This window comes from Carcharhinus amblyrhynchos, chromosome 8, assembly GCF_965287045.1.
Source record: "Carcharhinus amblyrhynchos chromosome 8, sCarAmb.v2.hapA, whole genome shotgun sequence".
In the NCBI taxonomy this organism is placed as follows: Eukaryota; Metazoa; Chordata; class Chondrichthyes; order Carcharhiniformes; family Carcharhinidae; genus Carcharhinus; species Carcharhinus amblyrhynchos.
Genome location: NC_137331.1, coordinates 61,629,619 through 61,642,040, shown reverse-complemented (window position 1 = coordinate 61,642,040; position 12,422 = coordinate 61,629,619). Strand labels below are relative to the sequence as shown.

Below are 12,422 nucleotides of genomic sequence, written 5' to 3'. Positions count from 1 at the left end.
AGTTAATTTCTGCAAAAAGTAACATGATGACAGCAAAATTACAGAAAATGTGACACTTTAGCATCTGCATTCTGTCACTTTGCTTTGCAGGTAACTATGATAGATTACACTACTAGCCGTAATAGATTTTGAAACAGAAAAGAAAATGTAACAGTGTCTCTAAAGAGGTTCTACCCACAAAAGTATGAATTTGCAGCACTCAGCTGAAATGATAATAAGATTAGAATCGTGGCATGACCTGGTGCAGTTGTGAGAAAGAGTAATCGAGGCCAAAATTTGCTGAGGCAAGGTTTCTACTGGATACCTTCTATTAATTTGACAAGGCCCAGCATTCTTCAGTTCAGTATGTTTTAGACACACGGCGGGATTTTACGGCCGCACTCCTCCAAAACTGGAAAACCCCGCCCAAGGGCCATGGACCTTTGCATAGTCCGACCCCTCCCACTGCCTGTTATGATTCCTGGGAGGGATTGGAAAATTTCCCCTAAAATTGTTGTAAGTGAGGGAACTGGGACAAATAGGATGCAGCTGTCTACTTCCTTAATTCAATTCAGTCAAGATTGCACTCAGTACAGTGTGTACCATCGCCATGCTGTTGTTAACTCAACATTGTTTCTGCTTTTTCATGCTTGGTTGATGTCCACCTGTGACAAAATTGAAAAAATATATACTTTTACTAAGAGCTTTCATATCACTGAAGAAGCTTTGGGCCAACTGAAATCCAACAACTTGTTCTGAAAACTCTACTCACATTTGGACAACTGTGACAAATTCCAACATTGCAGCTGAAACAATCTACAACATTCTGAACAAAATAACTCACAACATTTAAAAAAAAATCAAATCACCTTGTCTCCCAAAGTTAACAATTCCTTTAAAAAAAATCCACAATCTGGATCTTCATCTTTGCCAAAAACTCATCAATCCTTCCTTTGGGCTTATCCTATCGGCATGCCAGCTTTCATTGAAATTCAATGTCAATTTCAAAATGTTTCCAGCGCAGTGGTAACCTGGTAGATCAGCAGGAATAGACCCCACCCATTGATTTTTTGCAAGGTTTGTGCTAGTGCCTTCTGCAGTGCACAGTGTGGGAGATTCATTTTCAAAATCCCACTGAAAAAGGCAATGGGATTTACTCCAGTTTTTACTCAAATTTGACACTTAGAATTTTCTGAGAAGAATTGCCCCCAAGGACTCTGCAGAAATTGAAGCTAAATCTTCAGTTGGGCAATTCACTTGCATCTAGACGACTTGGAAACCTGAATTAAATTCGGAGGCCACAGATGATTCTGACTTACCAGAATAGTTATTCAGGAAAGGTTGGAAGGATTAAAATCAGTTATAATACCTGAGAAACTTTACTACTGACTGCCTCTCCACTCTCCACCCCCCAATCCTCAAAGCTAACCTCATGACACCCTGACTGCCCCTTCACACCCCAACTAAACTCCTATTACCTCTTAACCCCTCAAACCCCTGGCTACACTCCTGACCATCTATACATCCCCAAACTCTTCAACTACCTCAACACTCTGATTATCTCTGATGCCCTCAACTAGCTTCCCAGCCCTCTGATCAACCCCCAACCTCCTGACTACCCCTCCCATCCTCAACTACCGTTCAAACCACCCGACTACCCTCCCAAGACCCATCAACCCTCCTGACCCTCCCGACAGCCTCACCCAAGCACCTGCCATTCTATCTTCTCACACATTTAATCTTACAAACATATGAACATACAAATCAGCAGCAGGTGTAGGCCATTTGACCCTCGGGGCTGCTCCACCATTGAATGAGTGATATGAATGTGGCCTCAACTTCGCATTCTGCCTACCCCTGATGAGCTTTGATTCCCATGTTAGTTAAGAATCTGTCTATCTCTGCCATAAAAATATTCCTTCTCTCTCTGCCTCCGCTCCTCTCTTTGGAAGAGAGTTTCAGAGGTTCCCGCCCCTTTGGGTAGTGTCCTAGTTCCAACCATCTTGGTTGGATGGCACAGTGGTTAGCACTGAGGCCTCACAAAACCAGGGACCCATGTTGAATTTGTATGGAGTTTGCACATTCTCCCTGTGTCTGCATGGGTTTCCTCTGGGTACTCTAATTTCCTCCCACAGTCCCAAGATATGCAGGTTAGATTGATAGGTCATGCAAATTGCCTCTTAGGTTCACGGGGACCAGCAGGGTAAATATGTAGGGTTAGGGGGATGGGGCCTGGGTAGGATTGTTATCGGTGCTGGCTCGATGGGCCAAATGATTTCCTTCTGCGCTGTTGGAATTCTACCTTCACCTGCTTCATCAATGACCACTCTTTCATCATGAAGTCAGAAATGTGGATGTTCGCTGATGATTGCATGATGTTCAACCCATTTGCAACTCCTCAGATACTAAAGCAGTCCATGTCCAAATGCATTACATATGTCTGTTCCCTCTTGTCCAGGGTAGGGCTGATAAATAATAAGTAACATTTGCACTACACAAGTGCAAGGCAACAGTTATCTCTAACAAGAGAGAATCTAACTATCACCCCTCATCATTCAATGGTATTAGCATCATTGAATGCTCCCCTATCATTATCCTGGGGATTACCATTGACCAGAAACTGAACTGGACTAGCCATATAAATACTATGGCTACTAGAGCAGGTCAAAGGCTAGAAATCCTGCAGTGAGTGACTCATCTCCTGACCCACCCCCCAGAATTGATTCCAGCAATTTTCCTATGGCAGATATTAAGCTAACTTGGCCTGTAGTTAGTTTCCTGCTTTCTGTCTCCCTCCATTATTGCATGGAGGAGTCACATTTATTATTTTCCAATTTAGTTGGAACTTTCCAGACTCTAGGGAATTTTGGAAAATCAAATCTAACGCATCCATTACCTCAGCAGCCAATTCTTTTAAGATCCCAAGATGAAATCCATTAGGAGCTGGGGACTTGTCAACTTTTGATTCTCATGATATTTTTCAATACCCTTGCCCCAGTGATTGTAATTGTTTGAAGTTTGCACCCACCCCCCCCCCCCCCCCCCCTTCACCTTCTGATTCATAATTATTTCTTGGATGTTATTTGTTTCCGTCAGTGAAGACAGATGCAAAGTATCTGTTCAATTCACCCATTACTATTCCTTATTTCCCATTACTAATTCCCCATACTCACTCTCTAAAGGACCAACACTCGCTTTTACTTACTCTTTTCTTTTTAAAATACCTCTAGAAATTCTTACTATCGTTTCTTCCAGTTAGCTTTCTCTTGTACTCTTATTTTTCCCTCCTTATTAATCATTTAATCATTCTTGGTCATTCATTCATTATATTCTATCCAATCTTTTGCTCTGCCACTCATGTTTGCAGAATTACATGCTTTCTCTTTCAGTTTGATACTACTTTTAACTTCTTTAGTTAGGGACACGCGGTCAGTCCTTCCCTTAGAGTCATTCTTTCTGACTGGCCAAAACTGCAATGCAGCCGATGTACTTCTCATACAGCATGTGGGACTCAAAGGTGCTTTAATACAATTGTAATTACACATGATATTTACAAAATAATCCATTGGCCGATATCACCCAAGGGGCTTTACACAATTTCCAATCTCTTGGTATACAATGGCATGTGGACCTTAGACAGCATTCTTTTCCCCATTGAGCCTTTGTGTTTGGTGCTCTAAGCTTTAGTGCATTTCTCAACATGTCGACCCAGACCTAGGAATCTGCCAGTCTTTGGCAACCCATTCCACTGAAAGGCCAACAAGTTTCAGGCAGACCAAAAACCATCTTTCACCAAATTGTTGGCCCTCCAGCAAACCCAGACTTCCAGATTTTCTGCTCGGAAATCCACCACATTTCACCACTCTTCACGTGTGGCCCAACTAATATTGGAGCCATTAACCTACTCTGTAAGGGTGGCTTGTGGTTCCACTTCCATGTGTCCTGTAATGACTCAGGAAGTCCAACCAGAAAGGAACATAATACAGAATGCAAAGTAAAACCACTACCATGGTGTATGTATACTAGTCCCTGCCTGGGAATACTGTTCAGCAGGCCCAGTCCTGGGCCTTCCTTATAAAAGGCTCAGGTAATACGTTCCAGCTGGGCAAGCCATTGCCTGTTACCAGTGGGACTCATACTCAACAACACCTGAAAGGGGGATCAATCAGTGATTCCTCGTGGAGGTTATCACATGTCCCAATGCAGTCAATTTTCTTTAATGTTCAATGAACGCTTCTGGCTTCCACCAAATCTGCATCCTTGGTCTTCCGTTCAGAATCTATGTGCTATTTTGCAATAGGATAATGCCACTAAATGTAAGTATTTAGTTACCCTTCCTACATGCTTTACTTTTTGCGTGGTATCAATCTCGGTTGTTTGCAAATGAGTCTAAAATACTTTTTGAAATAAATATTTAATGGAAGTTCTTACAGCTGGAATTCTATAATTGTAACAGCATGAAACCTCTGGAAATGTGTTTCTGTGACTTTAGTGTCAGTGCCTGATCAGAGCCCTTAGGGTAGAATACAAATCAGAGAATACATTACACTGGTAAGGGTTTACATTATCAAATTCTGTTTAGAATGGAGGATGATAATTGAGTAAGAGGGAACAGACAAATGTAATGCAGTTTTCTGACATTTTTAAGGAATTCTTTGGTTATTGTTAAATGAGAAGGAAAGCCCAATAGGATTTAATTTCCCATCTTCCATGATAACTAAAATTTACATTTGTTAAAACTTTTGTGATGATTGAATTATGGCTTCTGAAAGTGATATCTAATGCACATTTAAGATGATCATAGAATGTCTACAGTGCAGAAGGCGGCCATTTGGCCCATCAAGCCTGCACTGACCAGAATTCCACTCGGGCACTATTCCTGTAACCCCACATATTTACCCTGCTAATCCCCTGACACTAAGGGTCAATTTAACATAGCCAATCAATCTAACCCATGCATCTTTGGACTGTGGGAGGAAACCGGAGCACCTGAAAGAAACCCACGCAGACATGGCGAGAACATGTAAGCTCCACACAGTCAGTGACCCAAGCCAGAATTGAACCCGGGTCCCTGGCACTGGGAGGCAGCAGTGCTAACCACTGCACCACCATGCCATCTATGATCAACAGTGAGCGTTTCTGTCTGTATTATTATTTTGCCCATTCCTTTCTCCCAAACCTCCAACCCCACCCCTGCCCTGCCCTAGGCCTCTGATGTGGCTCTGATGGTGTTGTCTCCTCACACAAGGAAACCATCCTCAAGTAACTGCCTTAACTAACAATTTTTTATTTTCCAGTGTAGGCAGTGACTTAATAGGCTAAGGGGAACATTGCAGCAAAACCTAGTCATTATGTTCATGCTCAATTCCAGCAGAGGTTACCAGCGGAAAACATTTGCACATTCTCCCCATGTCTGTGTGAGTTTCCTCTGGTTGCTCCAGTTTCCTCCCACAGTCCAAAGATGTGCAGATTAGGGTGATTGGGCATGCTAAATTAACCCTTCGTGTCCCACGATGTGATAGGTTAGAGGGATTAGCATAGGATCTGGTGGGATTGGCATTGGTGCAGACTTGGTGGGCCAAATGGCCTCCTGCACTGTGGAGATTCTGTGATCTGTTCTAGGTTACCAGGTAGCAGGCAGTAACAGGAATCCCAGGCAAACTTTCCCTCTTTCAGCTCAGAGGTGCTGAAGAAAAGTATAGCATTTTTACCTGCCCAAGGTTGGCTACCTCAGCATGGATTGAGAAACAAACATGAAGTTTCTGTTTTATTTGGATGACTGGATTAGAATTTAAAAACTCTTCGTTATGTGTAATGAAGTAACAGCAACAGTCTGCAACAAAATCAACCATTTTGTCATGTGAATTACTGTAATATTCAATAAGGAAAGGGTTTAAAGTGTATCTTTTGTGTTGTTTACAGGATAGTGACCTGATGACCTTTAATATCTCCATGCACCGCTCATGGTGGAGGGAGCATGGACCAGGCTGTGTGCGGAGGGAACTGACTGCTGCAGCCAGCAAAAGTCTGGATGATCGCACTTATATCTCCGTGACAGGCTGCATTGTTGACTTTCAGTACCTGGAGGTTATTCACAGCTCCTTCCAAATACTACTGTCGGTAAGTGCGTTCACAGCAAGTGAAAGTAATCCACCCCACCTCAGCTCATGTTCTGTTGAAATCCTCGTTGATGCTTTTGTAGAGAATGGGGGGGAGGGAGGTGAGTGTGGGAGAGAGAACTTAGCTCTCCAGCAGCTCCCTGAATATTAAAAATGATAAAAAATAAGATAAGGCTTAAGTGTTTTTGAACATGGAACTTGTTAATTATAATATAAGTATTCATATAAGAAATAGCTTACCTTTTTGATCAGCTTCTGGTCATCTGTCCATTTATCTCCTTGTGCGGTTTGGTGTCAAATATTATTTAATATTAATGCTCCTGTAAATGCCTTGGGGCATTCCACCATGTTAAAGATGTTATATAAATACTCACTTGTTGTTGAAAGCCTCTGTGCCAATGGTAATTCATTCCTGAGGATACAAAAGAAACGCTTCCTTGGAAGATATCACATTTTCAATGAAAATAATTGTGTTGCATTGTTTTAGAACACCTCTTTACAGGACGTGGATTTTTAAAAAACATATCTGTGGAATCAAGCTTGGCTTAGCATTAGTATTCTCATCACTGAGTCCAAAATCATGGAAAGTTGAGAAAAGTGTTACAATTTTAGAATATTTTGTTGGCCTCTGGCAGTGTACTCCTGTCCAATGTGAGTAAAGTTAATTTATTAGTCATGAGTAAGACTAACATTAACACTGCAATGAAGTTATTGTGAAATTCCCCTAGTCACTACAATCAGGTGCCTGTTCGGGTCAATGCACCTAACCAGTTCATCTTTCAGAATATGGGAGGAAACTGGAGCACTCAGAGGAAACCCACACAGACACGGGGAAAATATGGAAACTCCACAGACAGTGACCCAGGATGGGAATCGAACCCAAGTGCCTGGCGCTGTAAGGCAGCAGTGCTAACCACTGTGCTGTCCTACCAGAGTAGAGTGGCACATCCAACTTCATAACAAGTTTTCTATTACTGAACAAGTGTCAGTGTATTTTTGAAACTTCTTTCGTGGCAGGTAACTGTTGCTGGAAAAGCTAACATTTATTGTCCATTCCTAATTGCCCTTGAGAAGGTGGCAGTGAGTCGCCTTTAACTGCTACAGTCCATTTGGTGTAGGTATCCACACAGTATAGTTGGGGAGGGAATCCAGGACTTTGACCCCAGTTGATGTAGTTCCCCAGGATGATGTGTGACCCGGAGGGGTACTTGCAGATGGTGGTGTTCTCATGCATGTGCTACCCTTGAGTTTGGTAGAGATTATAGATTTAAAAGTGATATTGTAGGAGGCTTGGCGGGTTTTGCAGTGCATCTTGAAAATGTTGCACACTGTTGCCACTGGATATTGGTGGTGGAAGGAGTGAACGTTTAGGGTGTTTGATGGGATGCAGATCAAGCTTTGCCTGGATGTTGTCAAGCTTCTTTAATGTTGTTGGAGCTGTATTGAGCAGACGAGTGAAGGAGCAGAGAGAGAGCTAAGATTTTACCTGTTAAAAACCTGTTTAAAATAAGTTTAAAGCACTTTGTTCTTTGTAGAACTGTTTAAAGCATTTATTTATTGTATTTACTGCTTTAAGAATTCTGAGGGAGTGGTTAGCAGGCAGTTGTGGGACATCAGCTTTAAATCAGCACCAGGTTTAAAAGGAGGCCTGGTGTAGACAGCGGGCAGCGTCTGAGCGGGCAGTGGAGTGAGTGGGAAGCAGAGTGAGCTACTAGGGCTTAATATCAAAAAGGGCTGGAAGGAAAAAAGGCCAGGTGAGTTCGTTTGAAAAGCAAAAAAAACAAAAAAAACAAAAATTTTTTTCATAACTACTACAGTGAATAATGGAGGGGCATGTGATATGTGGTTTCTGTATGATGTGGGAACTGGTGGACTCCAGGGTCCATCCCAGTGACCATGTCTGCAGTAAGTGCAGGTTGCTGGAGGAGCTCCAGCTCAAGGTAAATGAGCTGGCCTCTAAGCTACAGACACTGAGGCTCATCAGGGGGAGAGAGGGTGCCATTGTCAATGGGGTGCAAGTGACATCCACCCCCCCTAGACTGGCTAACTCTAAGGGTCAGGGACAAGAGGGGGCTGCTGGGAGGAGGAAGGGGGGTGAGGAGCGGAGGCCTCAGCCTCTTAATCTGCATAACAGGTTTGAGGTTCTTGCTTCCAGGCTGGACGAGAACGAGGCAGGTGAGGTTAGTGAGCAAACTGCACACGGTACAGTGATGCAGCAGGACATAGGCAAAGAGAGGGGGAAAAGGAACGTAGTAGTGATTGGGGATAGTGGGGTGAAGGGTATTGACACTGTCCTTTGTTGCAATGACAAAGTGCACAGAAGGGTGTGTTGTCTGCCTGGTGCTCGGGTACGGGATGTCACAGCTGGGCTGCAGAGGACCCTGGAGTGGGAGGGTGAGAACCCGGTCGTTGTGGTACATGTGGGTGCTGGCGATGTAAGCAAAATGCAGACTGAGGATCTGGGGAGGGAGTATGAGAAGCTGGGAATGGAATTAAAAAGTAGAACCGACAAGGTGGTCATCTCTGGGCTACTGCCTGAACCGTGTGCAGACGGGCGTAGGATTGACAGGATTAAGGAAGTGAATGGGTGGCTCAGGGATTGGTGTGGGAGGAATGGGTTTGAATTTATGGGGCATTGGCATCAGTATTGGGGTAGGTGGGACCTGTTCGGGCGGGATGGGGTTGGTCTGAACCGTGCTGGGACATCGAGTAAAGAGGGCTGTAGACAGGGCTTTAAACTAATTAGGGGGGGGGAGGGTGCGAGGATAGGTGATGTTACGAAGTCTAAAGTTAAGGAGAGGGTACAGGTAAGGGAAGAGGCCGAGGATGTCCCAATAATAGAGGGAGTAGGGGGCGTGAGTATGGTTGGTGACGTTGCGGCAAATAGGGTCCAGGTGAAGGCTGGGATGAAAGCACTTTGTCTGAATGCACGAAGCATTCGGAATAAAGTGGATGAGTTGGTGGCGCAGATCGACACAAATGGATATGATCTGGTGGCCATTACAGAGACGTGGCTGCAGGGTGACAGGGACTGGGAGCTGAATGTACAGGGCTATCAAGTGTTCAGGAAGGATAGGCAGGAGGGAAAAGGGGGGGGCGTAGCTCTGCTGATTAAGGATAGCATCACGGTGGTAGCAAGGGATGATATTGGAGCCAAGGAGCAGAGGGTGGAATCGTTGTGGGTGGAGATTAGGAACAGCAAAGGGAGGAAGACGCTGGTGGGTGTCGTCTATAGGCCCCCGAATAATGATCTGGAAGTGGGGCGGGCTGTTAATGCACAAATAAGTGCGGCGTGCAGGAATGGGACGGCCATAGTTATGGGGGATTTCAATCTGCATATTGATTGTTCGACCCATGTTGGACGCGGGGGGCTCGAGGAAGAGTTCTTGGAATGCTGCCGGGATAGTTTCCTCGAACAGTGTGTGTTGGAGCCGACGAGGGAGCGAGCTATCTTGGATCTGGTGCTATGTAATGAGGCGGGTAGAATTAGGGACCTTGCGGTGAAGGATCCTCTTGGAGAGAGTGATCATTGTATGGTGGAGTTTCTGGTGCAGATGGAGGAGGAGAAAGTGGGTTCCCGGACACGCGTCCTTTGTTTGAATAGAGGGGAGTACGGTAGGATGAGAGAAGAATTGGCGAATGTGGACTGGGGGAGCGCGTTGGAGGGAGGGTCTGTGGAGGATCTTTAAGGAGATCTTTCTTGGTGCTCAGCGGAAATTTATTCCGATGGTCAAAAAGGATAGTAGGAGGAGAGGTAATAAGCCGTGGATAACGAAGGAGGTGAAGGAAAGTGTTAAACTAAAAGCGGAGGAATTTAGAGTAGCTAAGAGTAGTGGGCGAGAAGAAGATTGGGAGAGGTTTAAATGTCAACAAAGATTGACAAAGAAGTTGATAAAGAAGGGTAGGAGAAACTATGAAGCTGGGCTAGCGCTTAATATAAAAAAGGATAGCAAGAGTTTTTATAAATATATAAAAAGGAAGAGGCTGGCTCGGGTGAACGTTGGTCCTTTAGAGGATGAGAAAGGGGACCTAGTGGTAGGGGATGGGGATAGGGCTAAGGTATTGAATAACTTTTTTGTTTCTGTCTTCACGGAGGAGGACGTGAATAATTTGCCGGGTGTTGGCGATGGAAAGGTGATAGGACTGGAGGGTCTTAATAACATTACTGTTACTAGAGAGGCGGTGCTTGACAGACTGGAGGGGCTGATTGTGGACAAGTCCCCAGGACCGGATGGAATGCATCCGAGGGTTCTGAAAGAAATGGCGGAGGTGATAGTGGATGCCTTGGTGGTTATTTTCCAAACGTCGCTGGATTCCGGGGAAGTGCCGGATGATTGGAAAACGGCTAATGTTACGCCGTTGTTTAAGAAGGGTGCCAGGCAAAAGGCGGGGAATTATAGGCCGGTTAGTTTAACGTCTGTGGTAGGTAAAATGTTAGAATCTGTCATTAAGGAGGAAATTGCGAGGCATCTTGAAGGGAGTTGCTTGATAGAGCAGACGCAGCACGGTTTCATTAAAGGGAAGTCGTGTCTGACAAATTTACTGGAGTTCTATGAGGATGTGTCTAGGGCGGTGGATAGAGGAGAGCCGGTGGATGTGGTCTTTCTAGATTTTCAGAAGGCGTTTGATAAAGTGCCTCACAAGAGGTTATTGCAGAAGGTCGAGGGACATGGAGTTGGGGGTAGGGTGTTAGCGTGGATAGAGGATTGGTTGTCAAATAGGAGGCAGAGAGTGGGGGTCAACAGGTGCTATTCGGATTGGCGGATGGTGACTAGTGGAGTGCCCCAGGGGTCGGTGCTGGGGCCTCAGCTTTTTACCATTTATATAGATGATCTGGAAGAGGGAACCGAGTGTAGAGTGTCGAAATTTGCTGATGACACCAAGATTGGGGGAACGGCAAATTGTGCGGAGGGTGTGGAGAGTCTACAGAAGGATCTAGATAGGCTGGGCGAATGGGCCAGGAACTGGCAAATGGAATTTAATGTTGGCAAGTGTGAGGTGGTCCACTTTGGTAGGAAGAATGGTAGGAAGGACTATTACTTACGGGGCGAAAAACTGCAGCAGGCGACGGTGCAGAGGGACCTCGGGGTCCTTGTGCATGAGTTGCAAAAACCCAGCTTGCAGGTGCAGCAGGTGGTCAGGAAGGCGAATGGGATGCTGGCCTTCATAGCGAAGGGGATTGAGTATAAAAGTAGGGAGGTCTTGCTGCAGCTGTATAGGGCATTGGTGAGGCCGCAGCTGGAGTACTGTGTGCAGTTTTGGGTGCCGCACCTGCGCAAAGATATTTTGGCCTTGGAGGGAGTGCAGAGGAGGTTTACTAGGCTGATACCGGAGTTGAGGGGGTTGAGCTATGAGGAGAGGCTGAATAAACTGGGCTTGTACTCGTTAGAGTTTAGAAGAATGAGGGGAGATCTCATTGAGACGTATAAGATGATGAATGGGATGGATAGGATAGAGGTGGAAAGACTCTTCTCGCTCAAAAAAGACAGTAGGACTAGGGGGCACAGCCTCAAGATAAAAGGGGGGCGGTTTAGAACGGAGTTGAGGAGGAACTTCTTCACTCAAAGGGTGGTGAATCTCTGGAATTCTCTGCCCGCTGAAGTGGTGGAGGCTGCCTCACTAAATATTTTTAAGACGCGGGTTGATGGGTTTTTGATAGGAGAGGGGATTAAGGGTTATGGGGAGAGGGCGGGAAAGTGGAACTGAGCAGCGACAGATTAGCCATGATCTTATTGAATGGCAGGGCAGGCTCGAAGGGCTGGATGGCCTACTCCTGCTCCTATTTCTTATGTTCTTATGTATTCATCAAAGTGGAGAGCATTCCATCACAATCCTGACTTATGCTTTGTAGATGGTCACATTAAGAAGTCTCACAACACCAGGTTAAAGTCCAACAGGTTTATTCGGAATCATGAGCCCTCAGAGTGCTGCTCCTTCACAGAATAAATATAAACACCAGTGTGGAGCACTATGCCCACCTCCGGTAAACTGTTTCATGTTACTGATTTTGAGAAATTGTTTCAGAATTTAAGGTGATATTGCAGAGATGACCCAGTAGTGTCAGCAGACCGTCGCAGCACACTAATAACAATTCAAACAGCATCACAAGGTGTTTTTACACTGACACTGGGCTCGTTGGGATCACAGAGAATTGCATCAAATATGCTGACTCACTGGGGAAATTTTATAACAAAAAAGTTCTAAGTCCAGAACGAGCGAGAAAACGAGAGTTTCTGATCAGCTTTTTTACAGTCAATCCAAGTGTTGAATCTTATGCATTTTCTGCATGAAAAGTCCTGCAATCTGTTTCTTGCCAGTAGGGGG

The 12,422-nt window shown here is 44.9% G+C and overlaps 1 protein-coding gene across 3 annotated transcripts in view; it reads left to right on the top strand.

Annotated features, from left to right (window-relative positions):
* The window catches only part of LOC145347014 (sodium/potassium-transporting ATPase subunit beta-1-interacting protein 3), a 437,914-nt gene that overhangs the window by 351,891 nt on the left and 73,601 nt on the right, over positions 1-12,422 (top strand). For all 3 annotated transcript variants that reach the window (XM_080194902.1, XM_080194903.1, XM_080194901.1), the window contains exon 4: positions 5,902-6,099. In XM_080194902.1, coding sequence (XP_080051028.1) covers positions 5,902-6,099 — 198 coding nt within the window. The remainder of the gene's footprint in view (positions 1-5,901; positions 6,100-12,422) is intronic.